Source organism: Bombus bifarius, unplaced genomic scaffold (assembly GCF_011952205.1).
Source record: "Bombus bifarius isolate JDL3187 unplaced genomic scaffold, Bbif_JDL3187 scf7180000008214, whole genome shotgun sequence".
In the NCBI taxonomy this organism is placed as follows: domain Eukaryota; kingdom Metazoa; phylum Arthropoda; class Insecta; order Hymenoptera; family Apidae; genus Bombus; species Bombus bifarius.
Genome location: NW_022884517.1, coordinates 266,760 through 286,347, shown reverse-complemented (window position 1 = coordinate 286,347; position 19,588 = coordinate 266,760). Strand labels below are relative to the sequence as shown.

The 19,588-nt window shown below is 29.5% G+C and overlaps 8 protein-coding genes across 10 annotated transcripts in view; 5 read left to right on the top strand and 3 right to left on the bottom strand.

Moving 5' to 3' along the window:
• Positions 1–336: 336 nt before the first annotated feature.
• Positions 337–1,399, top strand: LOC117211037. Its single transcript, XM_033454595.1, has 3 exons — positions 337–599; positions 691–825; positions 921–1,399. Exons 1-3 carry the CDS (start codon positions 545–547, stop codon positions 1,211–1,213), a joined length of 483 nt encoding a protein of 160 aa, XP_033310486.1. The 5' UTR covers positions 337–544; the 3' UTR covers positions 1,214–1,399.
• A 303-nt stretch (positions 1,400–1,702) lies between these two features.
• Positions 1,703–3,032, bottom strand: LOC117211018 (protein lethal(2)essential for life-like). Its single transcript, XM_033454572.1, has 2 exons — positions 2,997–3,032; positions 1,703–2,909 (listed from the first exon to the last, which is right to left on the bottom strand). Exons 1-2 carry the CDS (start codon positions 3,030–3,032, stop codon positions 2,475–2,477), a joined length of 471 nt encoding a protein of 156 aa, XP_033310463.1. The 3' UTR covers positions 1,703–2,474.
• A 1,604-nt stretch (positions 3,033–4,636) lies between these two features.
• LOC117211027 (protein lethal(2)essential for life-like) lies at positions 4,637–5,703 on the top strand. The gene has a single exon (XM_033454578.1). It carries the CDS (start codon positions 4,779–4,781, stop codon positions 5,358–5,360), a length of 582 nt encoding a protein of 193 aa, XP_033310469.1. The 5' UTR covers positions 4,637–4,778; the 3' UTR covers positions 5,361–5,703.
• Positions 5,704–6,667: 964 nt separating this feature from the next.
• Positions 6,668–7,598, bottom strand: LOC117211028 (protein lethal(2)essential for life-like). The gene is made up of 2 exons (XM_033454579.1): positions 7,157–7,598; positions 6,668–6,934 (listed from the first exon to the last, which is right to left on the bottom strand). The coding sequence occupies exons 1-2, from the start codon at positions 7,476–7,478 to the stop codon at positions 6,687–6,689; spliced, it is 570 nt and encodes a 189-aa protein (XP_033310470.1). The 5' UTR covers positions 7,479–7,598; the 3' UTR covers positions 6,668–6,686.
• Positions 7,599–9,076: 1,478 nt separating this feature from the next.
• LOC117211035 (protein lethal(2)essential for life-like) lies at positions 9,077–10,458 on the top strand. The gene has a single exon (XM_033454593.1). It carries the CDS (start codon positions 9,532–9,534, stop codon positions 10,132–10,134), a length of 603 nt encoding a protein of 200 aa, XP_033310484.1. The 5' UTR covers positions 9,077–9,531; the 3' UTR covers positions 10,135–10,458.
• Positions 10,459–11,585: 1,127 nt separating this feature from the next.
• Positions 11,586–12,622, top strand: LOC117211036. Its single transcript, XM_033454594.1, has 2 exons — positions 11,586–11,880; positions 12,291–12,622. Exons 1-2 carry the CDS (start codon positions 11,794–11,796, stop codon positions 12,390–12,392), a joined length of 189 nt encoding a protein of 62 aa, XP_033310485.1. The 5' UTR covers positions 11,586–11,793; the 3' UTR covers positions 12,393–12,622.
• Positions 12,623–15,658: 3,036 nt separating this feature from the next.
• LOC117210990 (protein lethal(2)essential for life-like) lies at positions 15,659–16,862 on the top strand. The gene is made up of 2 exons (XM_033454504.1): positions 15,659–16,502; positions 16,533–16,862. Exons 1-2 carry the CDS (start codon positions 15,794–15,796, stop codon positions 16,559–16,561), a joined length of 738 nt encoding a protein of 245 aa, XP_033310395.1. The 5' UTR covers positions 15,659–15,793; the 3' UTR covers positions 16,562–16,862.
• Positions 16,863–17,942: 1,080 nt separating this feature from the next.
• The window catches only part of LOC117210989 (thyroid receptor-interacting protein 11-like), a 45,090-nt gene continuing 43,444 nt past the window's right edge, over positions 17,943–19,588 (bottom strand). For all 3 annotated transcript variants that reach the window (XM_033454501.1, XM_033454502.1, XM_033454503.1), the window contains 4 exons: positions 19,283–19,364; positions 18,933–19,122; positions 18,514–18,609; positions 17,943–18,439 (listed from right to left, as the gene is read on the bottom strand). In XM_033454501.1, the coding sequence (XP_033310392.1) occupies positions 18,287–18,439; positions 18,514–18,609; positions 18,933–19,122; positions 19,283–19,364 (521 nt within the window). In that variant the 3' untranslated portion in view covers positions 17,943–18,286. The remainder of the gene's footprint in view (positions 18,440–18,513; positions 18,610–18,932; positions 19,123–19,282; positions 19,365–19,588) is intronic.

The window sequence follows — 19,588 nt, the reverse complement described above, 5'->3', positions numbered from 1 at the left end:
TTTCTTCTATGTTTCCGGTTTAGGAGTGTTCAAACCTGTTTACGTAACCATGACCGATACTTCATTTATGACAAATCTGTCAATTCATTAACGAAGAAATATTGTAACAAAATAAAATAGTATTGGCTTAAAACAAATAATTATTAAAAATATTATAGTTTCATATATGATGCAACAATTTAAATACAATGATTTTAAAGAAAATATACTGAAAATAAAAAAGCACCAGGTGTAAGCTATACACAAAATCACTAGAATCTTACAAAAAGTGTCATTGTGACACCAACAGAGTTACCAACATATATCCTAGGTCTAGGTTAACAGAATATGTCATGTACATATACATACAGAATACATAAAGATGTTAAGAAAGTATAGCTAGTATCAGTAAATATTATTGTTGGCGTCATTCCAGTAACATTTAAGATACTTGTTATATATTATTGTATTACATATCATAGATTAGCATCAAAGTAATAAATCTATCAATTTGATATCGAAAACGCCTTAGATCGAAAATTTTCGTATCAATTACATTACAAAAATGAATAAACGAATGTTCCTTGTTGCTGTCTTATTGACTGTACTTATTAATAAAGGTAAAATTAAATCAGTTAAATTTATCATTGTGTAAAGAGTATGGTTAATCTAGTTTTTGATATTATTTTTATAATATACATTATATTTTAGGAGACAGTTTATACTGCTACAGATGTAATAGTAATCAACCTGGGTGTGGCACTCCTTTAAATTGGCTATGGTACTGGGGAGAAACTTGTCCAGAATATGATGATAAATGTATAAAAATTATTGAGAGAAAAGGAGGTAATTTCTTTTTCATATATGTATCGTATTCTTAGATACAACTAAAAATAAATTTATTATCAATATTCTAATTATATTTCTAATATATATTTCAGCTGAAACCATGATAACACGCGATTGTTTAAGTTCTGTTCGTAGCTTTAGAAAAGATATTCCAGCTGATCGGTATGAAGGCTGCCGACCAGCTGCAAAGGATGTTCAATTGGGACACTATGTAAATAATTCTATTTGGCAATTAGATATTCATAGAGACTATTATGATGAAGTAACATGGTGTTTTTGTTACTTTGACCATAGATGTAACAATGCTGATAGTATTACTGTATCAACAGTATTATTACTTTTGGGTATTATAATACAACAATTTGCAACGCAAAATGTGTTCTAAATATTAAATTTGTATCATAAATTTATTGGCTCTTTTTTGGAAAATTAAATTCAGTCTATTTACTTCGATTAGCGTTTACATGCAATAAATCTAAGTAGTAAATTGCTGTATATAGTGTAAATAATCATTTAAATATAAAGAGTAACTATCTTTATATATAAAACATATAGATTGCTGTCTTTTTAAATAATCAATGAGGAAAAATTTTTGTATGTAAGATTCCGTCCATTTTTCAAAAAAAAAAAAAACTGCCTTTTAAATATATATTTAACAAAGCAAGTGTTAACTTTTATATTTTTATATTTTTATCACATATATAATAGATGTATATAATGAATTGTATCAAAACTTTAATAAAATTGATATTTTATAGATGTGTTGTATTTATTTATGAAAATTATCAAGGTATAAATTACACTTTAAATATGATTTATGTTTAAGGGAAGGGAAGGGAAATTTAAAAATTCATAGTTATACAAAAAGAGTAGCTTAATTTTTTAAAAAATGCTTTATGAAAGATGAATCTTAAATAGTACATGAAAATGTGACAATAGGGAAAATTAAGCGGTTCAGTGCAAGAGGGAGCTATGCCACAAAAGGTGGAAAAAGTTTTTATTAATTTTGAAATTTCTTGGTATTTGTTTATTATCCGTTCATATATAACTACATAGCAAAATTCCTACCTGCGCTGTAATTTTTGATATAACTAAAATAGCTTTTATGTAGTTACTTTTTAATCCAATTTTCACATTTAGGCACATAGAAAATAAAATAAAAAATATAACATTAAGCCAGATACATTACTTTTATATCATTGTTTAAATTAAAAAATTGTAATCTTAATTATGCAATTTCTAGTGAGACAAATTTTCACAAAAGTCCTGATATCTCACGATACTACAATTGTGGCATAGCTACCTCTTACACTGGACCTCTTCTCAATTTATTTTATAGATACATATTTTTATAACTAGCTTGGCACTTATTTAAAATATACAGATTCAAATTATGATTATATGAAAAGAGTAAGGAATTAGACAAAACGAGAATATCTAAATATTCTATTGACTAGCACGAAACGAATAAAGATGCTTCGAACTTATGTAGCTGATTAAATCACACAATACTGTAAAAGAATAGGCATTTTTCACTATAATCCAATCAATTTTATATTAAATTATCTTCTTAAATAACCTTTACTGTATGTTCTTGTCTTCTCTGTGGTACAGAGTTCTTCTGAACTTGATTTTTCTTTCGTATTTCAGCTAGATTTGACTTTTCTCAAAGCTGGTTGCCCTATAATTTGAACTTTTATGATTCTTTCATTCTTTGACTGTGGGTTAAGTTCCTTCCTTGGTGCATTAATCATCAAGACTTCATCAGAATACAAACTTGATTTTAATTGATTGACATTGCATTGTTGTGGCACAAGGTATTTTCGTACAAATTGTCTCGAGATAAATCCATGCTCATCTTGTCTTTCTTCATGTTTACCTTCAACCGCTACATTCCCTCCCACAACCCTTACAATTACTTCTTCTGAAACAAATTGTTGAACGTCCAGGGTAACATGAAATTTATTTTTATCAGCTTGTACAGTAGATATTCCACTAGATTTGCAATCTACGTCTCTCTCATATGGCTGGAATCTTTGAAAACCTCGGCAGCGAGGTCTTATCACCAAAACGTCAGCACCCTAAGGAACTAAAGGCATTGGCAAATCAGAACTCAATGGGAGTCTGAAATGTTGATCAAAAATACACTGGGGTCTTTCCAAACCTACCCACCAGTTGGAGAATAGCATCGGTAGCATTAACATTATTCCACTTCTATTTTAACCTCTAAAATATAATCTTGCCACTTCAAATTTTTACTTCCTTTTCTTGATTTGTAAGAGATTTAATAATTGCTCTCACTCTTACTCTTTGAACACAATAAAATACATACATATTTATGTATGTCAACAAGTGTCAAAGACTAACACTGAGATTACCGAGACCAAGAGTTTCTTTCAAATTCAATCGAAGTTACGCGCGAATACATATATACATATTTGTATGGTTCGAAAACATAGTGGAGGGGGGCGAACAGTAATCGAGAAATGTATAAAATTTTCTGGAAGTTGAATTTTCCAAGCACAAAAAAAGGAATTAACATGTAGGAAAACACGATGACTCAATATATGTGACGTCTGACTAAAATGTGTATAATTTTAAATAATATAAGAAATATTTAAAAGTATTCTCACTGTCATTTCAATGACTGAAAGGGCGCGAACATTTTATAACGCGCGATTAGCAATACACATTAAAGGCTGCAAGTTCGAACCTTCGCGTATCTTCTATATTGATATTACATATGACATTTGATACTCTTGTATACAATGTATGTAAAGCCTTTAATTTATGTTATTGTTAATCGTATCACAAAAATTGTGCTATATGTAGCTTATTATGCTATAAATGCTATCAAATATTATTCCGATAAATATATAATTAAACAGACACGAATTCTCTATCTCCATTATGTAGTTTTTGGACAATAGTCTATTATATCTTTAATTATTATTAAGAGTCCTACCTGGAAATTAACCGCTTTTTACATTCTATTGACAGCTCCGTTGAATGAAGTTCCATTACAAACGTATTTAAAGGAATCTTCCAAATCCAGTGTTCCTTAATTTTATGTTAACGGTTACAACGCGTATCAAATGAGAACAAATTAACATTCAAAATAAATCAAATTAATGAAATTAAACTGATTAATACTCAACAATTATCAAGTTTTATGAATTAAAAAAATTTCTGTTTAACAAGAATATCTTAAATAAGTAATTAATTACTAATATATATTTCTTTTAAAACGAGCATATTTATATGAAAATATACAAAATTTTAATAATTTCTCAATTTTCCATAATACACTATTCCAATATTAAATTACATATAAGATAAAATATGAAGAATTATGTCATTTTCAAGAAAACTAATCATTTTTTATAGTAGGGAAACAAACTTAAAAAAGTGTTTTGTAATAAAATTTCTATACTTGACTTTAAAACTGTTTACGATTTCAAAAAAATGAAAAATGTTTACAAAAGTAAAGCAAAAATCATAATTTTCTATTGAAGGAATAGTCTATAAATTCTAGAAAATTCTTATCAAAACATATTTTTCTTTTTCTATACTTTGACATACATTCTAATGTGTAAATACACATATGAACTTCTGGGTTGATATAGGTTATTAGCGTAATTGTATGTATGTATAATATTGTATACATACAATATATAATATGTATTACTTATGTTATATGTAAGTAAAACATATATACAATGCTGAACAGTCGGACAGTTCTCGAAGTCTCCTGAAACGTTGTGACTACTTATGCTCTGCGCACACTCGCAGATAAATACAGCCAGTGGACGACGCCTTTGTCAGTGTTTCGTTAGCAACTAAGCAGTGAAGATCGCGAGCTTGAGCGAATTTAACGAAATTTCATAAAACAAGAGTATCCTGTTACATATCTTAGTACATTACCACTAATCAAGCTAAATCATCGCAAAATGTCTTTGGCACCATTGCTGTTTTCTGACTGGTGGGAAACTTTGGATCGCCCGCATCGTCTGCCAGATCAGAATTTTGGATTGGGTCTCTACCCGGAACAATTAATAATGCCAAATCGATGGGGATTATATCTACAACCACGAAAAAGGAATACTTATGTTAACAGACCATGGACTGAACTATTCCATAACAACGATAGAGGCACCTCGACTGTTCAAGCAGATAAGGACAAGTTCCAAGTCGTCCTCGATGTTCAACAATTTGAACCAAACGAAATTGACGTTAAGGTTGTCGACAAGTTTGTCATCGTTACCGCAAAACATGAAGAGAAGCGCGATGAACATGGCTGGATTTCTCGTCAATTTGTTAGAAAATATCTGATTCCGGAACAATGTGACATCGATCAAGTCACATCGCAGTTATCGGCAGATGGTGTCCTTAGTATTAACGCTCCAAGAAAGGATCAAAAAAACGTAGAAAACGAACGAGTAATAAAGATAGAGCAGACTGGTAAGCCAGCAATGCAAACGAAGCCACCAAAGCAGCAACAACAGAAGCAAACTGAAAAAGAGGAGAATTAAAAGTTCCATTATTATCATATTCTATTTCTAATGGTGAAGTTCTACCATTTATTATATTTCCTATTTAATATAACAATGGTGTATTCATCGTTATATATAAACTATAACGAACAACATTGTTATACTCTTGTTGGTGCATTTACATTAATTGTTATATGAATATTAATGAATAACATAAATTATTAATAGCTAATTATGTTAATAAGTATTGCGAGTAAATACTTCATTTTCGTTTCGTGATACGCATTATTTTCATAAACATGTGAATGTGATACGCATTATCTGCAAGTATGTAAAATTTATATATATTTTTTTTTGTTAATAAATTTGTAAGTAAATAGTACTATATCAGTCTCACGAGTTTCACATTTTAATTGTTATTACCTTGATTCTACCCTCAATCCTAAAATAATACAATTTTTAAAAGCGGTGCACTTCTCTTTATTTTTTATGAAAGCCTTTTGTGTCTTATGCATTTTTATATTTTCTAAGGTCATATGTAATTGTGTAGAAATTTTATAATAAAATAGTTTTTTTATCTTTATCCGTAAAAAATGATAGGTAACGATAAGCAACTAACTCGTCACATTCTCTGGGGTGTTTTATTGGCTTTATTTATTTAACAAATAAATTAGAAATGTAATCTATCTTGCATTTAACACTATATTATACTATGGAATGCTGGAAATTTATATCAATATCTTTTGTTAGTAAATATAAAATTATGAAATAAACTTTCTATTACATTACATAATAAACATTGTATCTCAATTCTCTATATATTTCGTAATTCAATTACACGATGTTAGTTTAGAAACAAAAAGAAGCTGTGTTTGACACGATCTTCTTGCTTGAAAGAAATTTCGATACTTAATGATTTTGTTGTTTCCAAAATGGAGAAACCTAACCAAGTTACTGTTATAAATATGTACATATACTTCTGCAATGTCTGAATAACAATCAACAAGATGTGAAGCATAAGCGTAACGAAATCTGGTATAACCTTTATGTTACGACATAGTCGGATGCCATAGCATACTCCTATCGCCTATAATATTATCTGATTCAACTTCATTCCACACAAAAATTTATTTTTTCTATAATAGTTGGAAAGATTAATTACATTGTCCAAGCGAATATAAGGAATACAAGTGATACAGGTGGCTAAGAAGCATTACACAATTTGTATATGTGTACGTACATATATTATTTATTCATATACAATTTTCAAATTCTTAATACATATAAAAAAAATATTTTCATAAGTATCTGCACACACTAAAAAATAGGTAAAAATACTAGATATATATGCAAAATCGATTGCTTTTATTGCTTTTGCTTTATTTTCAGAAGTTCGTCGTCTTCCATCGCTTTTCCCGTTTGTTCGATTTTAATGGTTTTTTCTCGCTTGCTTTCAATAGTTTCTGGCCTTAACGGTGCTGTTATTGTTAAAATACCATCCGTAGACAAAGTACTCGTAGCCCTTTCAGGATCACATTGATCTGGTACTAAATATTTTTTAACGAAATGTCTGGAGATTAGACCGTGATCGTCTGCTCTGTCTTCGTGTTTTCCTGTAAAAATAACATTCTATAAACCTCTTAATATAATTATTAATATAATTATAACAATATCGTAACAATTATTAATAATTGTAGCTAATTTTTGTAAGACTCGTTAGCAGTCACTTCTATAGATGCTAATATTACATCATAAAAGGGACAAACGATATATAATTTTCTTTTTAACATTTTTAAATTCGGGATATTAATTAAATGTATCTTAAAGACACTTACCCTCTACAATAATGAAGTTGTCAACGACTTTTACACCGACTTCTTTTGGTTTGAATTGTCGTACGTCGAGAATTACCTGAAATCTGTCCTTATCATTTTTCATTATGGACCATCCACATTCTTCGTCTCGTTCCCAATTTATCAATGATCGATAGTAACTGTATGGAAATGATTTAAAAGATGGTCTTTCAAATACTGAAGAAAAAAGTTGATCCGGTCGTAATCCTCTGCCAAAATGCTGATCAAATAACTGATGTGGTCGCTCCAACACTTCCCACCAGTGGGAGAACAATCTTGGAATTAATGTTATTCCCCTTCTCATTTTTTAATTCTTCTGTTTATCGATATTTCTATGAAGATAGAATTAACTTTGCAATTGAAGCAAGAACGCGTGCGTATTCCTTGCTCGCTCTTTGTATACTGACAGCGCATGCCGGCAACCCAATGCTATATATACTCAATGTGAACTTTGCACATGCGAGGATAATAGAAACGGCAGTCAAATTTTTTTCGCGAAAATTCTGGAAACTTCTATCAAAATATAGGTTGATCAATATTTTGATCGATTTAATAACTTATAGTAATTAATAATATAAATAGAAGTGTTGATAGCGAAAAGTAAAGTATTTTTACTTAAAACATTTTGGCGCGAAATAAATGGTAGATTTCATGTACATAATTTATTTTACATAATTTAATATCGTGTAATGCATCTTTCTGTAAATATTCCTAAAATAATCTTGTGCTGCCTATTTAAAACTTCTGATACATTGCATCAACCTATTCGTTACACCTAGTTAGTTAAAGTTCGATAATGTTGCATCAGCTTTGTGATCTCTATATGACAAAGACATATATTCTTATTATATTTAAAAATGAAAATATTAATTAACGAACCGAATAATGATTCATGCGTATATTTGTATATACATATTATAATAATACATATACATGTATAGAGAGGTATGTATAATATAATATTGAATATATTATTGAATAAAGGAAATTAAATTAGTTACGTAAATTTTGTAACGTACATTGTCAAATTTTTGTTTCTCATTTGATAGAAATAATTTTTAAACTATAAGATAATATTTCATGTTATTGTAATAAATTCTTTTTGCATGAATTATACCATGTTTGATATATTGTTTTATATTTTTAAATTAATATCATTCTTTATTTAAATTTGACATTCTCATGATACATGTGATGCTAATGGCTACTCGTATCGATTTTCTGAAGGAATTCTTAAAGGAAACACTGACCGCGCACAATGTTGTGCAACGTTTCTACATATGTACATCATGTCCGTTTCAAATACCTACAAGTGATTATTTCAGTATCAGAAATGCGAAAAAATGTTTCAGATAAAAGTTATATAGTATCAAGAGAGACATATCACAATGACTTTTGACCTTGAAATAACGTTAGAGAATTTGATGAAGGTTACATTTAAGCTTTCAAAGACCTCTATATTTTTTTATTGCATATTCTTATAGCTCATATTAACGTTTTATGTTTCATTTACATAATACATACTGTAATTACCATTAAGAACATTTTCTAACATGAACAGAAAATTAATTAGTTAATATTATTAATGAGAGTGCACTTATTTTATGTAGTTAGTCACATGTGATAAAATAGCACAGTTTTATACTTATTATATTGAGATATTTTAATGATCTGGTGCTGGGATCTTCAACAAAATTTCACCACATGCTGGTTAACTCAGAAATTTTAAATTACAATCAAAACGTCACTATTTTTCAGTTGAACTATATCCTACTTTATTAATTGTATATATGTACCTACATTACATCTGTTGATCACACCCAAAATAGCATCTATTATTTTTAGTTTTTTATTTCAAAACATCCTTAAAAAATATTTTGCGTTTTAGTTAATTTTTTTATGTTCCTTAATAATTCAATTTTATTTGCACAGAGGTATTCTTTTACTGAAATGATAGTGAAATTGTTGATAGTAAAAGAATATAATTTAAAAACTATTATAAATTGATGGATTTGGCACTACTTATATAGAATTATCTGAGGTTAAATATTAAGGCTAAAAAGATATTGGATTCGAGTCATTTGTATAATTATCCACCTATTTGTTCAAGCTTCAACAAATTTCGTTTTGCGCGTGCTTGCAAATTTTCTAGACGCTTGTCCGTTCGATTGGAGCGCTTTTCCTACATGCTACGGTCACGTTGGAAAATACTGCAGTCTGTTCTGAACAGTGATCGTATTAGTGCATCTATCACAAAGCGACCAAATATTGAGATTATAATAATATTAAATCACGAAAAATTGAAGAACCTCAATTAATCTAATTTACTTGAATTAATCAGAAATCTACGAATCTAAATGTCTCTAGAACAATTATTTTGTCCCAATTGGTGGGAAAATTTGGAACGTGCTCATCGTATTTTAGATCAAAATTTGCTCCTTGGAATTAGTCCAGAAATTCTGATTCCAAAAATTATGCGTATGTACGATTTTCTACCACGTAAACCGGGTTTAAAGACTCCGATGAAATACTACAGGCCATGGGATGAACTCCTGCATAAAGGAGAAGGGGGTGTATCAACCGTGTTAGCTAACAGAGACAAATTCCGTGTGGATTTAGACGTGCAGCAATTCGCACCCGAAGAAATCAATGTTAAAGTCGTAGACCGTTTTGTCACTGTTGAAGCAAGTCATGAAGAAAGGGAAGATGAACATGGTTGGATCTCCAGACAATTTACGAGGAAATACATAATTCCAGAACAGTGCGATATCGATCAAGTTTCCTCGAAACTTTCATCGGACGGCATTCTTTCGATCATTGTGCCACGCAAGCAAAAATTAACTTCGGATAGCGGAAGGGTGATTAAGATCGTGCAAACCGGTAAACCGTCTGTATGCGACATGCAGAAAGAAGGAAACGAAGAAAACAAGGACAAGGAGGAGGAGGCGCAGGAAAATTAAAGCTCAGCACCGAGTGATACACCGATTTTTATTACCTTATTCTTCGATACTATTTGTAGCTCCTATCTCGAGTATTTATTTGGTGTTTATATTAGCGAAATGTTTTGAGCAAATTTATTTAGATATGTAAATAATTAATTAATTTAATTAGATATGTAATATTTTCATGGTGAATAGAGACTGCATTTATGATATGTGTATATCTATGTATGTGTGTGTGGTAGGTATAAAAGAAGGTTAGGTTCAAACATTAATGATAATTTAGCTGACGATGCAATGTTGTTAGCCGGAAATATAGAACAATTATAATGTATAAAGTACAACTTTATGTATAAAGTTAAAATAAAAAGATTATAAATAATTAAGTATGATATTTATTGATCTAAGGTTTACGTATAAACCGATCTGAGCTTAGATTGCCGTCTCATGCTTACAAGTACCCGCAATATCTTGCGTAAGTATCTGAGTCAAATTTTAGTCCAAAGAAACTTTCTAGCTAGATCTCACCCTATCCCACCGGAATTTCACCAATCCGTCCCGATCCCATAAACTTAGGTACCCGCACGCTCCTAATTGTAAGATAAAGAAGTATTTTATTTTATTCTTTCCTGCCTTACTGAGAAATATATTAGAACTAAATTAAATAATTACAGGAGATATAAACGTTGTTTTGTATTTTTATCGCGTTAAATTTCATTAAAAAAATGGTTTTGTAAACTAAATTAAGAACATTTGTATTTGCATTTTTGTAAATATAAAATAGAACGATAAATACATCGCCGTTAACACTACTACTTTTGATATTAATGAGCGTCAAAAATGATAATACACCTAATTAAAACTAAAACAAATTTTCATGGATTTTACATACGTATATTGTACACTTAAACATAAATAACTCATATTGCTTTTCTTACTATCTAAAATTTTCAAAGAATTCGAAACTGCTCGTGACTAATCGCAAGTTCATGACAAAGCATATCAAATACATACATATATCAAGTTTATGACTCATAACAAGTTACTTATGTGTGTATTGCGTAATATATTCGATTGCACGAAATTACACGAATATGTACAATCATACAAAATACGTATGAATTCTACATATTTTATGAATAGGCAATCGATTTCGAGTCTAAGTGCCTCTGAACCCTTGTGCATTAAAGAACCAGTTCATGGATCGTTAAAGCTATGAGCTGTGTTTACATCATCTTGCGCAAGTGTGCTATATAGAAGTGATGTTTGATAAAAAGACGACGGCAAGGGCAATCTAGTGTTTTCTAGGATCTTCTTGAATGCGTGGTGGTATGTATTCCCATCACTTTCGCTAGTACGTAACGAATACATACGTAGTATAAAGTTATGTAGAGAACTGCTTGGCTGCCACCGGTTGATTCATGTGTGAACGATATAACAGTACTACGGCACTATTAGTTGCAAGTAAATCAACAATAATTTATATTTATTGCACAATATTAATGTTTTCCTAACCTACTAGTGCTTAACAATTAATGTTAACATTAATTCCATAGAATAAACATTCTAATAATTTCCTAGTAGATGAAGCATTTAAATTACTCATATTCGAAAAGTGAGGGAAGATTCCTAAATCAAATGTAAACAACATTGTGAGTTTACATTGAAAATAATCACGCAATGCCGCTAATACCGATGTTGTTTTTCAACTGGTGGGAAGATCTAAACCGACCTCATCGCCTCTGGGATCAGCATTTTGGCACGACGGTAGATGCAGATGATGTTTTCAATGATCTTGATCCTCTAAACGCAGAAGTTTTCGTCTGTCAACCGCATAGACGCGGCAAATGACATCATCATCGTCATCATCGTCGTCATCATCGTCGCCATCATCACCATCATCATCATCGTCGTCGTCGTCATTATCATTATCATCATCACAATCATCATCCATTCCTTAAAAGTTTAATCAAAAGCTGACAAGGATAAATTTCAAATATCATCAGATATATCGCAATTGACACCAGAAGAAATTACCGTAAAAGTGATAGGTCAAAAAGTCACCATCGAAGCTAATCCATTTACGCAATTTGTCAGAAAATATATCACACCATCGCAATGCGATGGCAACCAAATGGAATCGCATTTGTAGTCTTACTGTATTTTATCTATTTTAGCACCTAGAAAACAAACTTTACAACCTAAATGTGGATGAACCAGTTTTGGCCAATCAATATGATAATACGAACGACACATTAGAATCACAGAGAGAACAATAAATACTATAACGAGAACAATAAAAATCACAACAGCAACATCATCGTGATAGAAAAGGTAATGTTAAAACTGCATAAATCATCTTCATTATTTATTTCTTAATTATCCATTTCATTTCTTTCTTTTTATTAAATGTTATAAGACAACACTTGTACATTATGTGTAAATGTAAGTATTAAAAATATAAACTCTGTATTATTGTTATCTTTAAGAAATGAACTATTCTTCTTGACTTAAACAACATTAGTTTCTTTACTTCTTCCCCTCCCATTTGTTAAATATTTAATACCAGATTTAGTGAAGAATATGCAATGTTTATTTACGCTATTTAATAAATCATACAGAAAACTAGTCAATATCCAGAAAAACTACCTTTTCTCCGATTTTAATGATTTTGAAATATGTTGTAAAGCCTAACATTTTGAACAGCTTTACAAGTCCTCTACATATAACCGGCGGTTGCCCTTAATTTCCCAGGCATTTGCAAAAAATTATTGGTACCATTATGATGAATTTTGCTTATAATTGTACAGTTATAGTAGCATATCCGTTAGTATTGGTTGCCGCATATATATAAACCTGTATAAACTCTAAACAAAAGACAAGAATTAGATTTGAATTAGATATTATTTCATCCAACCGTCACATTACATCATGAGGCGGCCAGCATCCAAACGCATACACTGTCATGGATGTACGATTATAGACAGAATTCACTGTAGTGATACCAGCTGCTTTTGCATATATCTCAAAAGCTGGAACTAACCGCTGGTTATATGTGTAGGAAAAAGTTGTTTAAAGTATGACATATTTTATAACATATTTCAAAATCATCCTAACCGCAGAAAAGGCAATTTTTCTGTAGTTTAGCTTCTTTATTTATGTTAAATAACTTTCCACTAGTCATATTGCGATATTATATAATAAAATATATTCAATAATATTGTAATATAAAGTATTAGAGTATTTATCTAATATAAAGTATTAAAAAAATGCTAAATATATTCAAATATAAAGCTTTTAATTTCATTTATCTGCATTACCCCTAAAAGACGCATTTCATAGTATGAAGCAATTAATAACATTTAATGTAGGAGATATGAGAAAAAATACTTCTCTCCATATTTCTAAAATACTACATATATATTTTAAAAATATTTTTCGATCAAATTAGAAACTTACTTTTATATAAAATCCATAAATTTATTAATATAATTATTTGTTATTTAAAAATACTTTAATTTGCATCTAGAAGCGTCTAGAATTTTTCAGAGTACACTAACCTGCAATAAGCTATGTGTATTATATGAGCTTGCAGCCAGCACATACATGTAAGTTAGCAGCTTTTAGAAGCACTGAAAAACATCGGTTTCATACCGTACAAGAATATTCTACAAACACGTAGTAAATAAAACGTTTATATTAGACATTTTTTAGTACGTTGTGTTTTGTATACAATTTTATTATTTTTGAAGTAAGAAAGTACAGCTGGAAAAAAAAATCGCAATTGCTCAAGTACTATCTTAATTTTTCAAATTTGGATTATTTTAAGTAATAGTAATAACTTTTATTAAATTACTCGAATATTTTATGTAGATATTTACAAATCAATATAGATAGGTGTAAAGCTATGTAGTTTAGTTAACGTTTAATTTGAATTTATTACGATATATATGTAATGTTATATTTACAAACTACATTGTATATACGTATGTACACATCAGAGCACGTCGAGAATATATGTATCATAATAGAATACATTCAGAATATAATTCGACTAACAACCTTTTAAATATCACCTTAAAAGTATCAAGGCCATATTTTTACCCAGGTCATGTGAATTTCTTTTTTATTTTCAAGATTTACAATCTTACAACAAATTAGATTTAAAGTTGAACCATTTTGATCGATAACACGTTCAATAGTAATGACAACATATATAAATATATAAATATCAATATATAAATATATATATTTAAAATATAATACCATGTTTAATATTTTTAAAATGTAATTAATGGATTTCGATAAGTTCTTGAAACATTTATTATTTTTTTCCTAAAACATTTCACATCTTTTCAACATTCTATTTAAGTATATATACAGGGTCATTGGTAACTGGTGGTTACAAGCGGCAAGGGGGTGGTTCTACGCGAAAAAAGAAGTCTTTGTTTTCGAGGCTTTGTTTTCGAGGCTTTGTTTTCAAGAAAATTGACTTTGAATTTTCGCTCGGTACGCGTGCGCTTTATCACGTCTCGGTATAACGGATCTCACTGTAGATCGTTGTCTCAATGGGAAAATTAAAAGAAAAAAATTAAAAAGAAAAAATTTTTATTCTATATTTTCGACTTCTTTTTTCGCGTAGAATCACCCCCTTTCCGCTTGTACCACCAGTTACCAACCACCCTGTATATATATATATATACACACATATATATACATATATACACATATATATACATATACATATGTATACATTTAGAAATTTTATAAACCTTTACAAATACACGCTAAATGATCGATACAATTGTTGATAGATAAATCTAGAATAACACTTTTTATAAAATCATTGTACTATTAATAGATAGTCGTCTGCGATGACCAATTCTTATTAAAGCATCGTAGATTTTGGCACACAATTGCATTTATATATGAGTCATAAGACCAAAATTACACTGATTAGTGTGTAGAAATGCCGCTAATTGCATTTGGATAATATGTATCTGGATGTTTCCATAGAATCATGTAATTTATTGAAAAATCAATAAGTACGACAATATATATTTATTATCTGCATTATTTGCGATTGATACTGATGATGATAAAGTTAAAAATGTGATAAACTGATTGATTTTTAGAAAATATTTTATAAATGTAAAGTTTCATTGGAATGCGATTGAAATACTATAAAATTCATGCATTCCAATTGTGATATTCATAAATTCTTATGTAGCTAGGAAGATTATAATAATAAAATAATCAAATAGCATTTCCTTCTGAAGTAAAATCTTTCAGACATATATTTTACTTTTGTATAAACAAAAATACTAACTTTCGCTAGGTGTACGGCTATAGATAAAAGATCCTTTTAACTATCATATCTGTACTTACTATATGTATAAAATTATTCTATAGAAACAATATCTATATGTAAAAGTATCTTTGTATATAAGTAGAATAGAGAATTTTCTCAAAACTTCCTAACTTTGAATCTCGAATGTTCTGGATACTCCATCCGCCATGTACAGCTGGCAGAGGACAGCTATAAATACGCGCGTCGCGAGCCATAGAAACAGTATACTACAAACATTTGAACTGTGAACGTCAAAAGTGAATTCCTGTGAAGAAATCTGCAACTGAATACGTTATTTAACGTATATAGCTACCAAGTAATTTAGTCAAAATGTCTCTGATACCGTTGCTGTTCTCCAACTGGTGGGAAGAACTGGACCGTCCACATCAACTCTTCGATCAGAATTTTGGTTTGGGGTTGTATCCTGAGCAATTATTGAATCCAAGCATCCTCGATCAATACATCTTACCCATTCGAGATCGAAGATTGAGAAGCCCACTGATGTACTACAGACCATGGGGTGAACTCCTGCGAAAAGGCGGGGGAGGAGGTACATCTACGGTAAAAGCGGATAAGGACAAGTTCCAGGTAATTTTAGATGTTCAGCAATTTAAACCGGAAGAAATCAACGTCAAAATCGTTGGCAATTCTGTGATCGTCGAGGGAAAGCACGAAGAGAAAGAAGACGAGCATGGTTGGATCTCGAGACAGTTTACCAGGAAATATTTGATTCCTGAGCAATGCGATGTCGATCAAGTAACATCTAGTCTGTCGTCTGATGGTGTACTCAATATCACTGCGCCTAGAAAGGACGAACCGAAGATCCAAAGCGAAAGAACTGTTACTATTGAGCAGACGGGTAAACCAGCGTTAAGGAAAGCAGAAGAAAAGGAGATGAAGGAGGAGGAGAAGAAGCAGGAAGAGAAGAAGCAGGAAGAGAAGAAGCAGGAAGAGAAGAAGCAGGAAGAGAAGAAGCAGGAAGAGAAGAAGCAGGAAGAGAAGAAGCAGGAAGAGAAGAAGCAGGAAGAGAAGAAGCAGGAAGAGAAGAAGCAGGAAGAGAAGAAGCAGAAAGAGGAGGACGAGAAGAAAGAAAAATAAAGCCTAAAAAATGTGTTAAATTATTAATACATATTTTTCTGTTTGTGTTCTGTTCCGTTTTTATACATGGCAAAGTGCATTTTGTCGTGTAATTTGATTTTTGTATTATAAGTTAAGATTTTTTTTTTAAATAAAATGTTCGATAAAATATAATTTTGAGTCTCTTTCTATATATGTATATATATAAACTTATCTATATCCTTCATATTTAATCCTTGCTTTCTAGATTGTTAATCTGTAAAACGTCTATGTAAAACATATGAAAATTAAAGTATTAGTTTTCAAGTTATTGTTATTTATTTTTACTATTCAAAAATATGAGAGGATTACTTTAAATTGCACTATTAACTTATAGATATTAACATTAGAATATTATTGTTAAAATAATTTGTTCTACATACATAATTGTAAAAAGGTTTCAGCTGCTATTAAATTATGTATAGTAATTGAAGATTATCGAACAATAACCATTAAAATACAACTTTTATAAACTCATGTTCTATACATATGTAATATAGATGAAATTTAATAAAAAAAAGTATTGAAAAATAAATCACAAAATAAATTACTTTTATAAGCTCATATTCTATACATACGTAATATAGATGAAATTTAATAAAAAAAAGTATTGAAAAATAAATTACAAAATGCAACAATAATTTTTATGCTACATTTAGATGTTAATGTGTCCATATTTAAAATATTTCAATATAAATAAACTGTAAAATCTAATAGAAGTAATATACAAAGATTGTATATTTGTAACTCTTACTAAAAGTTTTAGCCAATACAATTACAATATCATATATATTATATGTAATATTAATTTATAATTTATTATTTATTGCTAGCCCACCACTTTGTTTTTTTAAATATACATAGTTTATATACAATTAATGTAAATTGACTGAAGTAGCTTAAATATTTTATCTCAGAGCATTATAATGTTTAAGATTATAAAGATATAAATAAAACTTGTAGTTAGTGCCTGTTAAGTTCTAAATTAGATTACATCAAATTTAATATAATCTTTGCAAATAACATAAAACAAACATGAACAAGTCCAATAATGCAAATATATTCTATTTACTATTTCATTCGTTGTACAATTTGAGATAAAAAATTTTTTGTCTTAATATTTTTGATGAAACGGTGTAATTACGGATTATTTTGAATTGAAAAAGTTTTCGCTTTACATTAATTATGACATATCTTTACCAATTTACATTTCTTAATTATTGTCAAGAAACAGAAAAATTAAATTCTTTAATTCACATTAAACATTTCTGTTGCAAGCACCATTAATTACTACATATCATTTTTAAAGAAATAGTGCATTATCGTAACTAACAATTAATTGATAAATTTATTAAAAATAACGTTTATAAAAGAATAATAGAATTAATCTTGTAATTAGACTGCGGATATTTATGCAAATTCACATTTTAATGAGCATAACTAAAAGGCTAGGATCTATGTAGAGGTTTGTTTGACCTAAATTTAATAATAAGCATTGTATTTTGAATATTTTATATATGTTCATTCTATGCATTCTTGCATCTTTAAATTTGCCATAAATGCATAACAATCCGCAATCTAACAATAATCATTTCTTTTCTTTACTTTTATTAAGTGGAACTTGGTAAACAAATGTCTTCTTTAAACATTGCTTTCTGCTACAGTCTTAGAATTTACAAAGCATAAAATATACCAGAATTATTAATATCAGCTGTCCTTCAATACTTCTTTCAAAATAGATCCTGTATTTCTGGCTGGGATAAAATCCGGGAATGTTGGTAAATTTACATTGGAAAGTAACGAAGTAGATTGTGTTGATGACGTAGAATGTTGCCTACTATGACCAGGTCGTGGTAATGTCTAGGAAAAAAAATAGTCCAATGGAAAACATCACATATATGTGTAAACAAGAAACAAAGAAATACTGTCCTTACCGATGTTTGAATTGGTAATGCTGGTAACTGTGGCTTAGGTTTCGATTCGTTTTCTAGAAATCTAATAAATGCTGCTGACAAAGACGCTTCTTGATCCTAAATAACATAATTATTTCATTTCTATATCATATTTCATATGTTTTATAAAAATATTTATTTAATTATGTATATTTATACGCAAGTGTGTGTATGATCAAAGAGGAAATTTTCTCTATGGTATGATCGATGTCACGTACCGTGTATGTATAACCAGCGTCAAATAATTCAGTATCTCGATATCTCGCAACAGTAATTTATAAGACCCGCGAATATATGTATTGTGGAATGGAGAACAATATTAAACTTATTTGATGTATTTGTTAATGAGTAATCTTGTATTGTGTAGTGTAAAACCTGTTTTAAAAGAAAAATTAATTTACCTTATTAGGATCGGTAGATCCACCAGTTAAACGAGAAAACCAGCTATTTTGCCCGACTGTATTACTCAACCCTGCTTTATCCTTCTCTGTTTCATTGAAATCCAAAATTGTGGAAAACACTCTAAGCACCGAAGATTTATCTGCTGCCGACGAGGACAGGTAACCCAATAAGAGGTTTTTAATGAGAGTCCTGAAAAAAGTGAATGTTTTATTTACAATTAAAGAAAATCTTTTTTACGATAATTTTATACAAAACAATAGATAAATTTAAATTTATAAACATAACTAAAGTTTAAAATTCTAATTTTCTTTACAAAAAATATTCATAGACGTATGAAATAAATACTAACTTATCAATTTTTCCCTCTCCACTTTGCTTTGCCTCTTCTATCCTGTGATCAGCAGTATTTACAAGATTTGTTAATCGGTCCACTAGAAATATATGACAAACCATGTAAGAAAGGGAGTAATAGAAAAAGGATCATTAAATGTCAGAAAATAATTATTATAATATTCTGAGTTAATCATGAAAGGGAGTAACAGAAAAGAGATCATTAAATATCATAAAATAATTTTTACAATATTTTGAATCAATTATATGTTTAAAAATGTAATTTCAGTAGAATTATTAACTGCTTAAGGAAAAGTTTAGCATG